At 52.4% G+C, this 16961-nt stretch overlaps 1 protein-coding gene across 4 annotated transcripts in view; it reads right to left on the bottom strand.

The window, feature by feature from the left end:
• Positions 1–16961, bottom strand: part of clasp2 (cytoplasmic linker associated protein 2) — a 76939-nt gene that overhangs the window by 44499 nt on the left and 15479 nt on the right. For all 4 annotated transcript variants that reach the window (XM_035428803.1, XM_035428805.1, XM_035428806.1 and 1 more), the window contains exons 3-7: positions 15077–15180; positions 12140–12231; positions 10927–11002; positions 10213–10310; positions 5945–6015 (exon numbers count right to left, since the gene is read on the bottom strand). In XM_035428803.1, coding sequence (XP_035284694.1) covers positions 5945–6015; positions 10213–10310; positions 10927–11002; positions 12140–12231; positions 15077–15180 — 441 coding nt within the window. The remainder of the gene's footprint in view (positions 1–5944; positions 6016–10212; positions 10311–10926; positions 11003–12139; positions 12232–15076; positions 15181–16961) is intronic.

The raw sequence follows: 16961 nt of genomic DNA, 5'->3' as shown, positions 1-16961 counted from the left end.
GAAAATGGGCAATGACACAGCTGAGAGTGTGAGAGAGAGTGTGTGTGTGTGTGTGTGTGTGTGTATGTAATACCCCCACACCCGCCTAAAACAGAGAACCCCCCCCCCATGTGTGCTCTGTACTACAGGGAGCTTTAGTGTGTCTCTTTACTGTGCAGGGGAAAAAAGTACAAAATTTTCCAGTGAGCTCATTCCAAATAATCTCCCCTTTCTCTCCCACAACCCCCCTGTAGCTCAGTCTCTCTTTCACCCGCTTCGTTCCACATCATTCTCACAGCCTGTTGCTCTTTATCTCTCTCTCCTGACTTTTCTTCTCCCTCTCCCTCTCCAGTTCTCAGAAAGCAGAAAAAGGGATTAAACTAAACAATCTGAAGACAGTCAATCTGTTCCACATCTTTCCTGAGCCAAACCACACAAAAGAAACTTCTGGAACACGAGGCATTTATTGCCCTTCACCTAAAACAACCTGGACAGTTAAAGTCCCTTTGAGCAAGGCCAGGAGGGGCACAGCAGAAACCAAATCTTACACACACGGCACTGAGCCCCACAGAGCTGAGCTGGCACGTGACATCACTGGAAGTCCCCGCAGCGCTCCTGAGACGCCACCGGTCTTCTCTGTGTGATTACTGGTCCGCGGGGGACACTGTGAGGTGGTCAGGGGGGGGAGGGGGTTCCTGGTTAAACAAGCCTGACTCTGTTCAGCGCAGGACCCCACAGCTAAGAGAAGTGAAAGGAAACATCGAATGGAGGAGGACGTCTGCACCGGCGCCAGGAGGAGGAGGAGAAACCTGCGCGTGTGTGTGTGTGTGTGTGTGTGTGTGTGCTCCCACATGAGTGAAGGAGGACTGGCCAATTCCAGTGCACTCCATGACACTCCAAACCAATATCAGCAGGCCCTCATCCCAGTGTGTGGATGTGTAAGTGTGCACAAACGTGTGTGTGTGTGTGCGCACACTCTCCCTTCCACACACTCTTCAATAGAAATGAAACACTAAAAACAGAACCTCACTCATTTCCTCCAGCATAAAAAGCACTGGCGTGTTGGATGCCCCAACACACCAACAAACCTCATAACCCCCCCAACCCCCCCAACCCCCCACCCCCAAATCATCAGCTGACCCCTGTCCAGCTTTGGGACAGGAGAGCTCTCAGAGCAGAAGACACAAGCTGCTTTCCTGTGTTAGCCCATACGCTGCTCAGCCTGTGGGATCAGAGAAACGCACTCACCCTCGTCCCCCGCTGCCATGGCGACGGAGAGCACTGCTGGCGTGCCGAGCGAGCGATCGCGTGAGCTCCTCCTTTCCTCCCGTATTCCCCCAACACTGCCACCGGCGCTGTGCTGGGACCAGTGCAGCTCTCCCTCACCCTGCCAGAGCTACGGCCGAGTCCCTCTCTTTCTACGCCCCTTACTTTCTCTCTATCCCACTCTCACTCGGTGCCTCTCTCTATCCCTCTCTCACTCTCTCTGTCCCTCTCTATATCCCTCTCTCTCAATCACAGTAATCAGGAACAGCTGCTCCAGCTCTTCAAAATAAAAGCCCCGCAAAGAGAGTACACGACACCACTTCCCTTTCTATCTTAACCCCCCCCTCCTCCCCCGCTTTCTCCTCCTCCACAGGCTGCCCCTCCTCTCTCTCCCTCAGCTCCTCCCACTCCTCCTCGGTCTCATGCCCTGCTCCTCTAACCTCCCTCTGATCAATTACGACAGTTTAACTGCAGAATGGGGAATCAATGCTACTGTCAAACCAAAGACTTTGCAGTAACCAATAATTAAACTTAATTAACAGTAAAAAAATGAACAGTAATTGCCATGGGAATGCAATGCTCTCTCTCTCTCACACCGATTTAATTTCAATTAAATATGCTTGACTTACAACATACACACTACTAAAGTTGATGTACATGCAACATGTAAATTCATATCTCGTACGCTCATACAGGAGGTTGTTTTTTTTTGAGAAGAGGCTTCATTGCCCGTTTGGCTTGGTGCTCCAGTATCCCAGCAGTCATTGAGCACACAGACAGACAGACAGACAGGGAGCAGACAATGAGTCTGTGTGAGGGAGTAAAAACACTCCCTTTCACTGGACTGGGAGGGGGAACAGCTGTCCACAGGGAGCTGTATTTCATGTTCTCTGAGACAGACACCCCCACACGCACGCCCCCCCCCCCCTTCCTGAGGTGCCTGAGCTGTGGAAGACAGGCCTTTAGTTCAGGGGTGAATCAGCCCGACAGCCCAGAAAGCATGAGACAGCCGCACAAGGAGAATGTTCCAGAAATGCAGTTACACAAAGGCTGAGCGGTAAGCGCAGAGGAATGGTCAGAGATTCCAATGAGGAACACACAGAAACAATGTGGCCATTGCTGCAAAACAAATCTGACCACAACAGCTCTGCTTCTTCACGGTTCCCGGACATGCAACCTCTACCTTTTCCCGCTACCCCACAACAAACCGGCAGCCAGGAGAATCCTCTTTCCCCCCCAAAACAAATAACCTGGCGAGGACTGATCCGCCCCGTGGTCGGGGTATTTCCAGCACCAGGCCGAGACACGGTCCAAGCAGCAGCACAAGCAGACTTTCTGGAAGCTGCTCCCTGTCAACGTCTGAAGACCACGTCCCTCTCAACCTCCCACTGGTTCCCACGAACCTAGGAAGCACCACCAGTGCCTTCTCCCTCGAGAGAAATCATCACAATACTCCAGTCTGCCAATGAGGGCTGTGGGTTCAAATCTGCTCTGCTACAAAGCTCTGGAGGCAGGTAACATGAATTAGCCTCGCTGTCTCAGCATGCCAGAACTGTACAAAGATATTTAAACTGTGTGAAGATACAACTTTCAGTTGGACAGACGCCAGTTTAAACCTGTATAGAAGCATCTTCCTTCCTGTTTAAAATGGGTATCAATATAGAGCCTCTGCCGTCCTATCAGAATTCACCCTCCCTGTAGAGAAACCTGCTCTTTTTAAACTGCTCCAGCTGGCCCATCAAAACCATAGATCTACAGGTGCATTTTTTCCAAAAGACTACATGACTGACAATTTAAAACGAGCATTCATCACAAATAAAAATACATAGTGAAACATTACACAGTGAAGTTTACAACATGTTCACTCCATGTCAAACGTAATGGAGCACCATAACCGTGTGTGCTTCTAACCAGGTCCTCAGGATGACCAGCAAAGACAACAGCTATAACCTCGGTTACATAGCAACTGTTGACCGGGGTGGTTACATATCCTAACCACAGGCTGGTTACATGGCTATGGCCTACACCCTATCATCAGCAGTGGTTGCATAGCAACAGCCAATGTCCTCTCATTGGGGGGTAACGTATTAACGGCATATGCCCTGTTGTCAGGGGCGGTTAAATGGCAACAGCGTATGCATCTTCACCAGGGGTGGTTAAGAATAGCCTACATCTCCTTATCAGTGGCGGTAGTGTAGAAACTGCTTTCAGCTTTAAGATGGTTGCCCAGAAGCAGGAAAGGCTTACAAAAAAGCCTTGCTAATCCAAATAACCTTCTCCTTCGAGGCTCCTCAGCTCCGCCCACACCTCTTACAGGAGGCGACTGAGCCAAACTCCGCCTCCATCAAACACCAAAGCCAATCCTGGAATGAGATGGCTCAGGCCATTACCTGAAGCTATCTGCCCAAAAATGCCCCCTTCACTGCAGGAGCTGCACAGCACCCAATTCACCTCCAACATCTCCAAGAGAGGAACACAACACAATAAACCTAAATAACCAGCATGAGGCAATTTAGGCTTAATCTCACAGTTAAGAGTGTAAACACATTGGAATCTCAAGATTAAGAGTGCAAACACACTGGAATCTCACAGTTAAAGAGTGTAAACATGCTAGAATCTCACAGTTAAAAGAGTGTAAACATGCTAGAATCTCACAGTTAAAAAGTGCAAACACACTGGAATCTCACAGTTAAAGAGTGTAAACACACTGGAATCTCACAGTTAAAGAGTGCAAACACACTGGAATCTCACAGTTAAAGAGTGTAAACACACAGGAATCTCACAGTTAAAGAGTGCAAACACACTGGAATCTCACAGTTAAAGAGTGCAAACACACTGGAATCTCACAGTTAAAGAGTGTAAACACACAGGAATCTCACAGTTAAAGAGTGCAAACACACTGGAATCTCACAGTTAAAGAGTGCAAACACACTGGAATCTCACAGTTAAAGAGTGTAAACATGCTAGAATCTCACAGTTAAAAGAGTGTAAACATGCTAGAATCTCACAGTTAAAGAGTGTAAACACACTGGAATCTCACAGTTAAAGAGTGCAAACACACTGGAATCTCACAGTTAAAGAGTGTAAACACACAGGAATCTCACAGTTAAAGAGTGCAAACACACTGGAATCTCACAGTTAAAGAGTGCAAACACACTGGAATCTCACAGTTAAAGAGTGTAAACATGCTAGAATCTCACAGTTAAAAGAGTGTAAACACACTGGAATCTCACAGTTAAAGAGTGTAAACATGCTAGAATCTCACAGTTAAAGAGTGCAAACACACTGGAATCTCACAGTTAAAGAGTGTAAACACACTGGAATCTCACAGTTAAAGAGTGCAAACACACTGGAATCTCACAGTTAAAGAGTGTAAACATGCTAGAATCTCACAGTTAAAGAGTGTAAACACGCTAGAATCTCACAGTTAAAGAGTGTAAACACACTGGAATCTCAGAGTTAAAGAGAGTAAACATGCTAGAATCTCACAGTTAAGAGTATGAACTCCCTGTAAGAGAGGTTAAGAGTGTAAAAACTGCATAAATAGTGATGGTTAACCAACATGTCACACTTCCTCTCTCTGCTTTCCTCCGAGGTTACAGGCCACAAAAAAACCCACAGGTCTTCACAAAGCTCCACATCGCCCAATCACAGGAGAGCGTTCCCCACGTGCCAGCCCTACATGGAAGTGTCACCGCAGGGATGGGCATCCAGGCGATCACCCTCAGGACCAGCGTCCAGGCGCTCACCCTCAGGACAAGCGTCCAGGCGAACCCCCTCAGGACCAGCGTCCAGGCGATCGCCCTCAGGACCAGCGTCCAGGCGATCCCCCTCAGGACCAGTGTCCAGGCGATCCCCCTCAGGACCAGTGTCCAGGCGATCGCCCTCAGGACCAGCGTCCAGGCGATCGCCCTCAGGACCAGTGTCCAGGCGATCCCCCTCAGGACCAGCGTCCAGGCGATCGCCCTCAGGACCAGCGTCCAGGCGCTCACCCTCAGGACCAGCGTCCAGGCGATCACCCTCAGGACCAGCGTCCAGGCGATCACCCTCAGGACCAGCGTCCAGGCGATCACCCTCAGGACCAGCGTCCAGGCGATCACCCTCAGGACCAGCGTCCAGGCGATCCCTCTCTGGACCAGCGTCCAGGCGATCACCCTCAGGACCAGCGTCCAGGCGATCGCCCTCAGGACCAGCGTCCAGGCGATCACCCTCACGACCAGCGTCCAGGCGATCGCCCTCAGGACCAGCGTCCAGGCGATCGCCCTCAGGACCAGCGTCCAGGCGATCACCCTCACGACCAGCGTCCAGGCGATCGCCCTCAGGACCAGTGTCCAGGCGATCCCCCTCAGGACCAGTGTCCAGGCGATCGCCCTCAGAGACACCAGCACATTTTCCACAACCGTTCCATTTACCGCCAACCCAGTGTCTCTGGCCTACGAGGTCAGGGCCTAAGTGTGAACAAGCGGTTATGCGACTCAACCAGTGACCTTATGAGAGCAGGTTTAAGTCCCAGGCGTGCTGCTCCTGAGCAAGGTACTTAAACTGAAGCGCTCCAGTAAAACATCCTTTTTTACTGTACAAAATGGACGAGCAAAGGCCATCCGGGGCTGTCGGCACATCTGGAACGATTTAGCCTGGCAAAGAAGATGGAAAAATCCCAGCTTAATTAATAAATGATCAAACGAACAAAGAGACTCACCATTGCTGAGGCTCAGAGCCATGTTTCCAGAGTTCAGCACTTCATCAAACCTGCAGAGTATCGCTTGCAACCTACAGGTGGGGGGTACAGAGAGGGGGGAGGAAAGGACAGCGTTAGATCTGAGTAATGGATGACAGAACTCAGACAGCCAAAGACAATAAACATCTGAAACCTCTTCAGACTGCAGCCCTGCGTCCGTTTACAAGCCGAGGGTGAGAGTTCCACCGCGGGCGTTCACGTGAGGCTCGCCGCGCGCGCCGAGAGACGTCACAGAAACCCGAAACCGGCCCGTCGCCCTCCCCCAGCTCGCGGGCCAGCGCCACCGTCACCCCCGCGCCGAGGCGCCTGCACGGCACAGCGAAGACGTGCCTCCGGCTAACCCGCTGGTCCCGCCGCTATCGCAGGAGCCAGCGGCGCAGGGAAAGCGGTAAAACTGGAACACGGAGCAGACACCGGGCCCGCGGTACGTACCTCACAGGCGTGACGCTCCAGACCCTGCGCTCTGACACTCAGCACGCTCACAGAGCCCGGGGCTCATCTGCAAGAGGCAGAGCACCGGAAGAGCGCCGCCGTCCGAGCCTCCTCCCCCCCGCGCTGAGACTGATTTAGAATCCCTCGCCTCGGCGCCCCACGTGCCCGCAGAGCGGGTTTCCTGCCCACCCCCGCCCCCCCCCCAGCAGACAGAGCGCGCACCCCCGCGGAGGAGGGAAAGGGTTAATGGCGAGAGCGCCCACAGTTCGTCTGCTCCCACAGCGCTGCCGTGACAACGTGTCGAGTAGAGCTCCTGTTACTCTTTACATAACCTCCTGACTGATACACACACACACGCCCAGGAGCAGCAGCACGTCTTAAATCTCGCTGTGGGGGGGGCGGGGCTTCAGGCCTGTCAGCTGGTTCGGCCCGCCCCGCCTCCCCCTCCCACTGTGGCACTCGTCGCCGTGTCGACTGGGATCAGGAGAGAAGCGGGCAGCTGACTCCAGCCGCCAGACGGAGAACCTAAACACGCTGAGCGTCTCTTCCTGTTCATCCATCACCCCTCTGCCTTGGAGTCTCTCTCTCTCTCTCTCTCTCTCTCTCTCTCTCTCATAACAACAAGGCCTTGTCATTTCTGCCTTGGAGTCTCTCTCGCTCTCTCTCTCTCTCTCTCTCTCATAACAACAACAAGGCCTTGTCATTTCCTTCACCCCTCACAATCACACCCGACACACATCACGCTAGAGCAGATCCAGGGTTGATGTCACTGCAGAGAAATATCAACGAGCCTCAATCATCACACCTTTTACGAAGGAAATGAACTGAAGGTCCTGGCAGGGAAATGAAATCACACTGCGGTTCTTCTCTGGGTGAAACTGAAAACGTGAGCATTTCATCTGATCAGGTAAGCTTGCAGTTATGCTCATGCTAATGGTTCCTTTTTTCAACTTACAGATGGAAAATGCAGTTGAGAACACTGGCTCGGCATTTCTGCACAACTGCACAACGGGGCCTTCATTCTTGCAGCCCTTAACGGAAGCCCAGGTAGAATGAGGTCATCTGGTCCCGGGTGACACGAGAGAACCCAGGCAGGGCCTCACCGTTAACCTCCCGCGTGCAGCCCCCCCAGCGTGCAGTCCCCCCCCCCCCCCCCCCCCCCGGCCACCCCCACCACCACCCCCACAGCCCCGCTTACCCTGGCTCTCATTCCCCTTCTTCCATTTCATCTGTCTGAAACTCTGCCGCCGAACAGCCAGGCGACCATACTTCACAAAACATGGACGAGGCTCAGCCAGAGACACTCACCATGCTAAAATAAATATCCTCATATTTGAACAGCTGAAATATTTGTACAGTGAAATTCCACGTGGACCGAGCACAAGCCACTGGCTAATGTGAAGCAAGTAGTATGAAGTTATAGTTCCTTTGTGTTCCATCTGACGCTATCTAGCCTATAGGGCATGCAGTAACACCACACCTCAAACAATCATTAAAATCCAGGTGCGCTGCCCTTGGAAACAAACTGAATACAGAACCACTGAATATGACGGTATCTGATATTGACAGAGCCACACAAAACGCTGGAGTTTGCAAGCAAGGCTCGCACAGCCTGGAGTCGGAGGAAGACACCCGCCGTGCAGCAGGGGTCGCTAGCGAGCGCTGAGAGGCTGTGACCCAGGCTGACTGAAAGCCTCCCTTTCCTGGCCATGCTGAAGCTAATTTTGCGTTAGCCTGCGGGGCTAGCCTGCGCAGCTGCCGGCCAGTCAGCACTGACACGGTCCACAGCAGACCGTGGGCCCCAGCCACGCATTACAACAGCCCCCCAGCAGCCCCCCAGCAGCCCCCCAACAGCCCCCCAACAGCCCCCCAGCAGCCCCCCAGCAGCCCGACCGCGGCATCGTTTCAGAACCGAGGCAGAACTTCACGGTTATGAGCCCGTGACAGAACATTCAGGGTTCAATAGAGATCTCCGAATCTTACAGGATACTGCAGAAACCCCCAGTGCGGCCATCTGCACGCCAGCACCGGATACAGCGGATACACAGAGTGCAGACGCTAGCAAACACACCACAGCACAGCCCTCCTCATAAGCCCCAAATCCACAGGTATTCAGGAGTTCAGTCATCAGAGTTCAAACCCCCTCAGAGCCCTGTCAATCTCCTCATCGCCATAACAACCACGCTGGCCCCAGCACACAGTCTCATCGGGGCCTCAGGATGGCGCTGGCTCCAGCCCAGCATTCCAGCGGCACAGCATGGCGCACTGCTCAGCCTTCAGAGCAGAAAAACAGCTGGCACAGAGAGGGCGGGGCAGCGGTTGGAGAGCTGTCGCGGGGCCAGCGGCGTCGGCCGTCGCAGGCTTCACATAAACACCCCGAGCCGGCCAACAGACCCCGTCTGTCCCAGAGCAGCCCCAGAGCAGCCCCAGAGCAGCCCCAGAGGAGCCCCAGAGCAGCCCCAGAGCAGCCCCAGAGCAGCCCCAGAGCAGCCCCAGAGCAGCCCCAGAGGACAATGTCGGCGTGCGTCCCCTCGCTTTCATGATGTTCTGCCGCCTGCCGCTCTATAACACGCTCTGTTCGAGCGCGCGCTGACTCACCCCCCCCCCCCCCCCCCCCGACAGGGACGGCGGAGAATTCGGCGCTGTTCTGGAGAAGAAAGCCCCTCTCTGTCCCTCTGCGTTGCATTGGCCTGTCCCGGGACCAGATGCCTGCACCCTGTGCTGAAGAGCATCGCCCCTTCGCCCCCTGAACGATCCCCGTCCAAACCGCCAGCTGCACCCTACGGCACTGGGGGACACTGGCAACACGGCTGGTGTCTAAAGATAGGCACCCCACCCTCTAAAGAGCTGCTGCCATTATCTGGTCTGCCTGCCTTATCCAGCACGAGATCCAGACCAAATCAGTTAATCACACGCCAATCCAGAAATGTTCATGTTTTCACACAGAAAAATGCTCTGAATCACATCGGCTCTCTGGAGTAACCTGGCTTTCAGGGGCTCAAACCTCTTCTTTTTCCATTAAGTCCCGTTAGATACAGGTTTTCCAACCCTCCACCACCACTTAACAGTCCTGTACAGGCCACAGTTCTCTACTGCAGCTGAAGGTCCCAACAGTTCGGCCGCACAGGACAGAGGCACCAGCTTATCCGGTACACTCCTCTCCACCAATCACAGCCCATAACACTTCAACAGAAAGAAGAAAATTCATCTTCAGTGTGCAGGATTCCTCCTTTTAACAAAAGGGCTGTGTTCTGAACTTCTCAGAGTGTAGGACTGTATAACACACTGGGCCATATAAGGGATATTCGCAGGTCACCGTCTCTTTCAATGACACTTTCCCATTCGTTTCAAGGTTATAAAGCAGGTTTGTATTGGTATCATGGCAAACATTTACAGTTCATATTGTTTATACTGGAATACCAGCATCTCGCTCAGACGCATACTGGCATACACACACCCAGAATAATAATCACCCGCAAATATTTGATTGGTTTTTCCAAGCGACGCGTCATTCACAGAATATGAGATCACCAGGGCCGCCCCTTTGAAGGTCTGGTGCAGCAGTTACATCACACATCAGGCATGTCAAACAGACGTGGCGGCGCAACAATAGCACACGGCTCCACAGGCTTTGATCTTATGGTAACTCCGCCTCTGAAACAAGCTGCCCAAAACAGACCCAGGAGTCAAGAGTCACAAACCCAAGAACGTGTTGAAAAGCGGGATTCGGCCCCCTCCCGCCCCCTGATGAGAAGGCCCGGGGAGAGTGCAGTCAGGCCGGGGGGGTTGGGACTCACCGTGCGGCCGGCAGGCCCTGCTTGTTCAGGCTGACTCTCACTTTCTCCCCCACGAAGCGGTACACCTCCACCAGCGTGGACGTCGCGGTTTCTCGAACCTGCGGGACACGGGGACACGTTCTCAATTTGAAAGTGACACCGCAGGAGAGACCCCTGAGCCGCTCTGAAGCCCAAAACCACAGGAGAGAGGGGGACGGACCCCTGAGCTGCTCTGAAGCCCAAAACCACAGGAGAGAGCGGGACGGACCACTGAGCCGCTCTGAAGCCCAAAACCACAGGAGAGAGCGGGAAGGACCACTGAGCCGCTCTGAAGCCCAAAACCACAGGAGAGAGCGGGCGGACCACTGAGCCGCTCTGAAGCCCAAAACCACAGGAGAGAGCGGGCGGACCACTGAGCCGCTCTGAAGCCCAAAACCACAGGAGAGAGCGGGCGGACCACTGAGCCGCTCTGAAGCCTGACACCGCTGCTGTCACCGCCACTGTCGCTCCCCGACTGTCCCCAGGGCCAGGACCCATTTCTCCTGTGGGCTACATTACAGAGCGGCCCACAAATCCAGTGTTCTCCATGCCGTACAACAGCAGCGCACAAAACAGGGCAGAGATCACATAATGAGCAAAATTTTATATTTTTATAAAACGAACACGCACACACACACACACACACACACGCATGCACACGCACACACTACTTGGTGATTCCTCTCGACCGCTCACCTGTCCATTGGAGTCTCCTGTCAGTGTGCAGAGGTATGGGACAATCTTGCTGAGGGTCAGAGGATGAGCGCCGTACCTGAAAAAGAGGACAGGGCAAGAGCGGTAACCGCATGATGCAATGCATTCTGGGAAGGAACAGCAGAAGAACTGTGAGACTACTATTTCCAGGATAATAAAATGAGCCTAATTTTCCACACAGCACTGAATCTAGAGTTCACAAACGGGCAGTTAAACTGGCACATCAGCAGGGAGGAGGGGCTAGAGAGGAGGTCGATTTGAATATCTGGGCATGGTTTGGGAATGCTGGCGCTCCCAGTTGTCTTTTAGGACATGGCTGTGTTTTCACAATTTTTGCACAATGAGCCTCAGTTGTATCTGATTTGCTAGTTTGTGAGTGCCTTCGGTCCGCACTGCTTGGCTGGGGTCCCATGCAGGTTCCAATGCTCTTAAGCGATTTTGACATTCCTTAAGAACCAGCTCATTAGTTTCCCCCTTCCTCACCCACAGACAGGGTCTGATCTTAACAAACACCATTAAACCAAGCTTAGGCTTGCAGCAAATTCCTCACAAACACACCACCTGGGTGTCCAAACCTGAAAAGGGCTGGTGTGGGTGCAGGTTTTTTTATTCTAGCCCAGCACAAAGACACCTGATTCTATTTATCAAGATCTTGATTGAAGACCACAATTAGTTAATTAGTTGAATCAGGTAACTTAGAGCTGAGATAAGACAGAAACTAAGGCCCACATTGGTCCTTTTCGGACAAGACTGGACAACCCTGGCCAAGTCAGTCAGCAACAGTGGCTGCAGACCTGGCTTTGTAACCAGATGGCTGTGTGTATAAGACCCATATTTGCTGCTCCAGTAAACATTACAATTGAATTAGCTTTTTTAGCCATTTAGCAGGTGTTGTCACCCAGAGCAACTTAGACAGCTTAAACTCTTTTTATACAACCCATTTAAACAGCTGGATATTTACTGAGGTAATTCAGGCAAAGCACCTTACTGAAGGGTACAGTGGCAGTGGCCTAGTAGGGAGCTGAACCTACACTCACTACTCTGGAGTTGTGAGCCCAGCTCTATAGCCATTACGCTACACTGCCACTAGCTGGGTTAATGAATATGCAAGATGTAGAAAACACGTCAAATTTGATGTAAACGGCAGGTGCGATTCAGCCCCCCGCACGGACACACCGGGACACGGGGTACTCACAAGTTTAGCGTAGCGACAAGGCACAGGCAGAGCCCCTCCCTGCTCCGGAAGTTCTTGTGTTTGAATCCGGGGAGCAGCCGTTCCCAAACGTACTGTGGGAAGAGCGGGGCTCGGTTAGTCTGTGGGACTCGGTTAGTCTGTGGGAATCGGTTAGTCTGTGGGAATCGGTTAGTCTGTGGGAATCGGTTAGTCTGTGGGAATCGGTTAGACTGTGGGAATCGGTTAGACTGTGGGAATCGGTTAGTCTGTGGGAATCGGTTAGTCTGTGGGAATCGGTTAGTCTGTGGGAATCGGTTAGTCTGTGGGAATCGGTTAGTCTGTGGGGATCAGTTAGTCTGTGGGAATCGGTTAGTCTGTGGGAATCGGTTAGTCTGTGGGGATCAGTTAGTCTGTGGGAATCGGATAGTCTGTGGGAATCGGTTAGTCTGTGGGAATCGGTTAGTCTGTGGGGATCGGTTAGTCTGTGGGAATCGGTTAGTCTGTGGGAATCGGTTAGTCTGTGGGAATCGGTTAGTCTGTGGGAATCGGTTAGTCTGTGGGAATCGGTTAGTCTGTGGGAATCGGTTAGTCTGTGGGGATCAGTTAGTCTGTGGGAATCGGTTAGTCTGTGGGGATCAGTTAGTCTGTGGGAATCGGTTAGTCTGTGGGAATCGGTTAGTCTGTGGGGATCAGTTAGTCTGTGGGAATCGGTTAGTCTGTGGGAATCGGTTAGTCTGTGGGGATCAGTTAGTCTGTGGGAATCGGTCTGTGGCACGCAACTGCAGTGATAAAACACCATTACCATATCAACACGAGTTCACTGAGACTCCAGGAACAGCAGGGACGTCTTTATGTACACTCACACATGCGTTTCTACACCGACTCCATAGGCTCACTCACACGCACTCACGCACTCACTCTCTTACTTCATGGATGTGAGGACCCAATGTGGGGGTAGTAGCGTGTGTAATCCAGGAGACAGGGAATCTAAGCGTTGTTTTATGAGTTTTAATGCAGAGTAGTGCTGGACATACAGATTCTGCTGTTTTTAATGAAAATAAAGCCGTGTTCGCTTGCTTATTCAGACATGAACAGAGGGCCACAGCTAACGGGGGGGGATCTCGGGGTCTGTTTGTCTTGGCTCTCGAGGCCCTGTGCTCAGCCCAGATAACACTGCAGCTTTAACACTAAACGCAGCAGGAGGTCAGGCTGCCCAGAGGCACGCTGGGAAAGAAAATAAACATCCCTGTTAATTTAAGTGCGGGCCTGACTTCAAACAGGGGAAGAGCGCTCTCTTATCGGGCTGTCCTCCAGGTGTTGGGAGGGTGCTGACGCTGATTAACGCCGCATGTTTTCCCTGTGCGACAGGAGAGCTCGGAAAAACGGCTCTCAGATGATGCTCAACATCATCTGCAGTGCCTTCCATAAAAGGAAAATCTCAAGAGCGATGAAAAGGGTTCAACTGCAGAAGTATAATGCTGTCTGTAATTCACATTCAACATCATGATGAATGACACTCCACTTATCAGCTGGCTAGCCAGAAAACAAATGGCTGCAATAAACTGAAGCCACTCTATTCAATCCTGGAGGATGGACGTTTGGTTCATTCTTATGTTTTTTCCCCATTTTTCATCCCAATCTGGAAATGCTAAGTCTGTCTCTCAAGCCAAAGCTATTCCACCCACATTACCGCACTGGTGCAAAAGGTAGAGCAGCTAAAGCAGCGGCCAGCAATCCTGAAGCTCCTGCACACTACAGGCCACACAGGACTACAGGACATCTAGCTCCAAACTCAGCCACATCCCCGGACTGATCAAACTGCTAACCTATGGCAGCCCAGCGTGCCCTGGGGGGAACCTGGACTGATGCACACTCTGAGGATAGAGAGGAGTGTCCCCAGAGATCCCCGACCTCAGACAGCTGATGCAACCCAGAGGGCTGGACTTGTGTTCCGAATGACAGCGAGATCACATGACTGTCATCTGCCCTCCTCTTCTGTGCTGTTAAAGCTCCGTGCAGAACTGAACTCCCAATGCTCCCTGCTGTATGCTTCTGGATTACTGGGATAAGTGCTTTACATAACATATTGATGATTATGTGAACAAACAGCCCAGGGTGTGTGTGTGATTGTTTGTGTGTGTGTACGTGCGTGAGGAGATTACTGAACACTAAGCACAAACCTGCTGTGGCTATTTTCTAATACGCAACTAATCTGTTCAGACTCTATGAGGAAAATCCTTTCCAGCTGTCCCCTGTAGGGGGAGCTGCAGTCCTTCAGTATGCGTCCTCCCTCCACTGTGTGACTACGGTAGTCAGTCGTGGCTCAGGTTCAAGTACAGCTTCAGACAGACTGGCCGTCAGCAGTTTTCTCCTGGTCATTACTGACTGGAGCAGCAGCAAGGGCTGGGGGCGGAGTCTGCGCTCCACACTGATCAGAGGAGAGCCAATGACAGGACGACCGGATCATCACAGCCCAGAAAACTCACGGGCTCGGCTTCCAAAAGCCTGTCTGAATACAGATGAGCCCGCAGTGCTTCCTCAGAACATGTCCCTCCAGGGAGAAATGAAGTTATTCTGTTCTACTCTGTGTCCTCTGGAGCAGCTCTACTGGAGTCATTTTGTGGTTTCCGATGTTTCGAGGTCTGATTTTCAACTGAATTATTCAAAGACAACGTGAAAATTCCTTCAACTGCATGAGCAGCATGAACAGTGCTGCGTCCAGCCGTGATTGTCTCAGTAAAAATCAGACAGTCTGAACTATATGTGGCATGCCGATATGGCCTGGACCAGAAGGGGGCGCCTCTGTTCCAGGAGGGGTGCAGAGTCAGCGGGGTTTTGAACAGCATTAGTTAACCACGGTATACATCAGCTCTGGAAGGTCATTTTGGAACCAAGGAGACTCATCTCCAGAAACAAATCTGGCCACACCCACTGTAGGGGCGGGCCTAAAACACTCACCATGACGGGGGCCGTCTGTTCCATCAGCCTGAGAATGAGGGCCTGAGACTGCTCCCGCACCTGCTCCTTAGAGTCACCCAGTCTGTCAATCAGAGCAGGGACCACTGAGGAAGAGGAAGACAGAAGGTGGAGGAAGGGTAGAGGCCAGACAGAGAGAGCAGGTTGACCGGGAGGGGGGCGAGACAGGAAAGAGATGAAAAAGGAGGGGACACAGAGAGAGGGAGAGCGTTATTGTCAACATATTTTATCCACTGAGTCGATAGTAACAAGTGCATTTGTTACCTTCTGAACGCCATTTACTCAGCAGTGGACAGAGGGGAAATGGCAGCTATGGAGAATATATGCCAAAATGAATACAACTGCAGCCTGTTATCAAACAGAGACAGCACCCTGATGACATCAATACTCAATTCTGCATTGACACCACTGGGCATGGACTGCAGACAGCTGGACCCGTAGGGTGGTGGGGGGTTTTGGAATGGCCAAGAGGTAAGCGTCTGCACCGCCTGGGTACAGCTCAATGCTCCATTTCAGCTCCATTTCAGAGACGCCTGGACAGAAAGCTCCACCTAGTGGCCATCATGCGCTCTTCTTCCTGCAGAGCCTGGCTTTCAGAGAGAATGGCACCAGAGTGCAGCGGCACCAAGCGCCTCAGTCACACTATAATCAGGTTCATCTGTCAAACAGCACACCGCGTCCATGTAGCCACGGGCAGCAGGCAACGAGCACATTAAACAAGCCATTAAACGAGTCATTCAAACAGTACCATACCAAGGGTGAGTCTCCCCGGAAACACACATCACTATTACACTCTCTCTGGACAGATGGGTCGTATCCACGGTGACTTACAGCTCTAATATGCCACAGCGTATGCGCTCCAAGGCTGTTTCTCATGGAAGCGGCTGCTCCTGTCTCTGATATGGAGACACAGCACAGCTGGGGACTCGAACTGGCCGCCCTTATCGGGCAGTGCAGCAGAAAGACCGAACACCACTTGGTGTGCGGTTCCATTGTGGCGCTACGGCGGTGTTGTGAGATGGCTGCTTGCGCTCACAAAGAGGACCCTACTGCCAGAGACTGCTACTTCCACAACAGGCCGTTTCTGTGGAAACCCCTACAGAACAGCCTTCAAACACGCCAGCTTTGACAAAAGGAGTTAGCCAATGAAGGTCATAGCTGGAAAAATTCCATCGTTGTGAGGCTACGGCTGTAGCAGACATAATGTCATTATTTTGGGCAGGGAGAGCGTTCCTCTCTGTGTGAATGGAAAGCAGGGGATTCCCCAGCACAGGGGCTGAGTCCAACTGCATCCTCCTCAAAACAGAGTGAGTCAGCCTCTGCAGCTGCTGAGATTACCAGCCCACAACATACAGGGCTGACTGAGACCAGCCCACAACCTACAGGGCTGACTGAGACCAGCCCACAACATACAGGGCTGACTGAGACCAGCCCACAACCTACAGGGCTGACTGAGACCAGCTCACAACATACAGGGCTGACTGAGACCAGCCCACAACATACAGGGCTGACTGAGACCAGCCCACAACCTACAGGGCTGACTGAGACCAGCCCACAGGCTACAGGGCTGACTGAGACCAGCCCACAGGCTACAGGGCTGACTGAGACCAGCCCACAACCTACAGGGCTGACTGAGACCAGCCCACAGGCTACAGGGCTGACTGAGACCAGCCCACAACATACAGGGCTGACTGAGACCAGCCCACAACCTACAGGGCTGACTGAGACCAGCCCACAGGCTACAGGGCTGACTGAGACCAGCCCACAACATACAGGGCTGACTGAGACCAGCCCACAATCTACAGGGCTGACTGAGACCAGCCCACAACATACAGGGCTGACTGAGACCAGCCCACAACCTACAGGG

Source organism: Anguilla anguilla, chromosome 8, assembly GCF_013347855.1.
Source record: "Anguilla anguilla isolate fAngAng1 chromosome 8, fAngAng1.pri, whole genome shotgun sequence".
NCBI classification, from domain to species: domain Eukaryota; kingdom Metazoa; phylum Chordata; class Actinopteri; order Anguilliformes; family Anguillidae; genus Anguilla; species Anguilla anguilla.
Note: the sequence above shows the minus strand (reverse complement) of the source record. Positions and strands in the feature narration are given on the sequence as shown.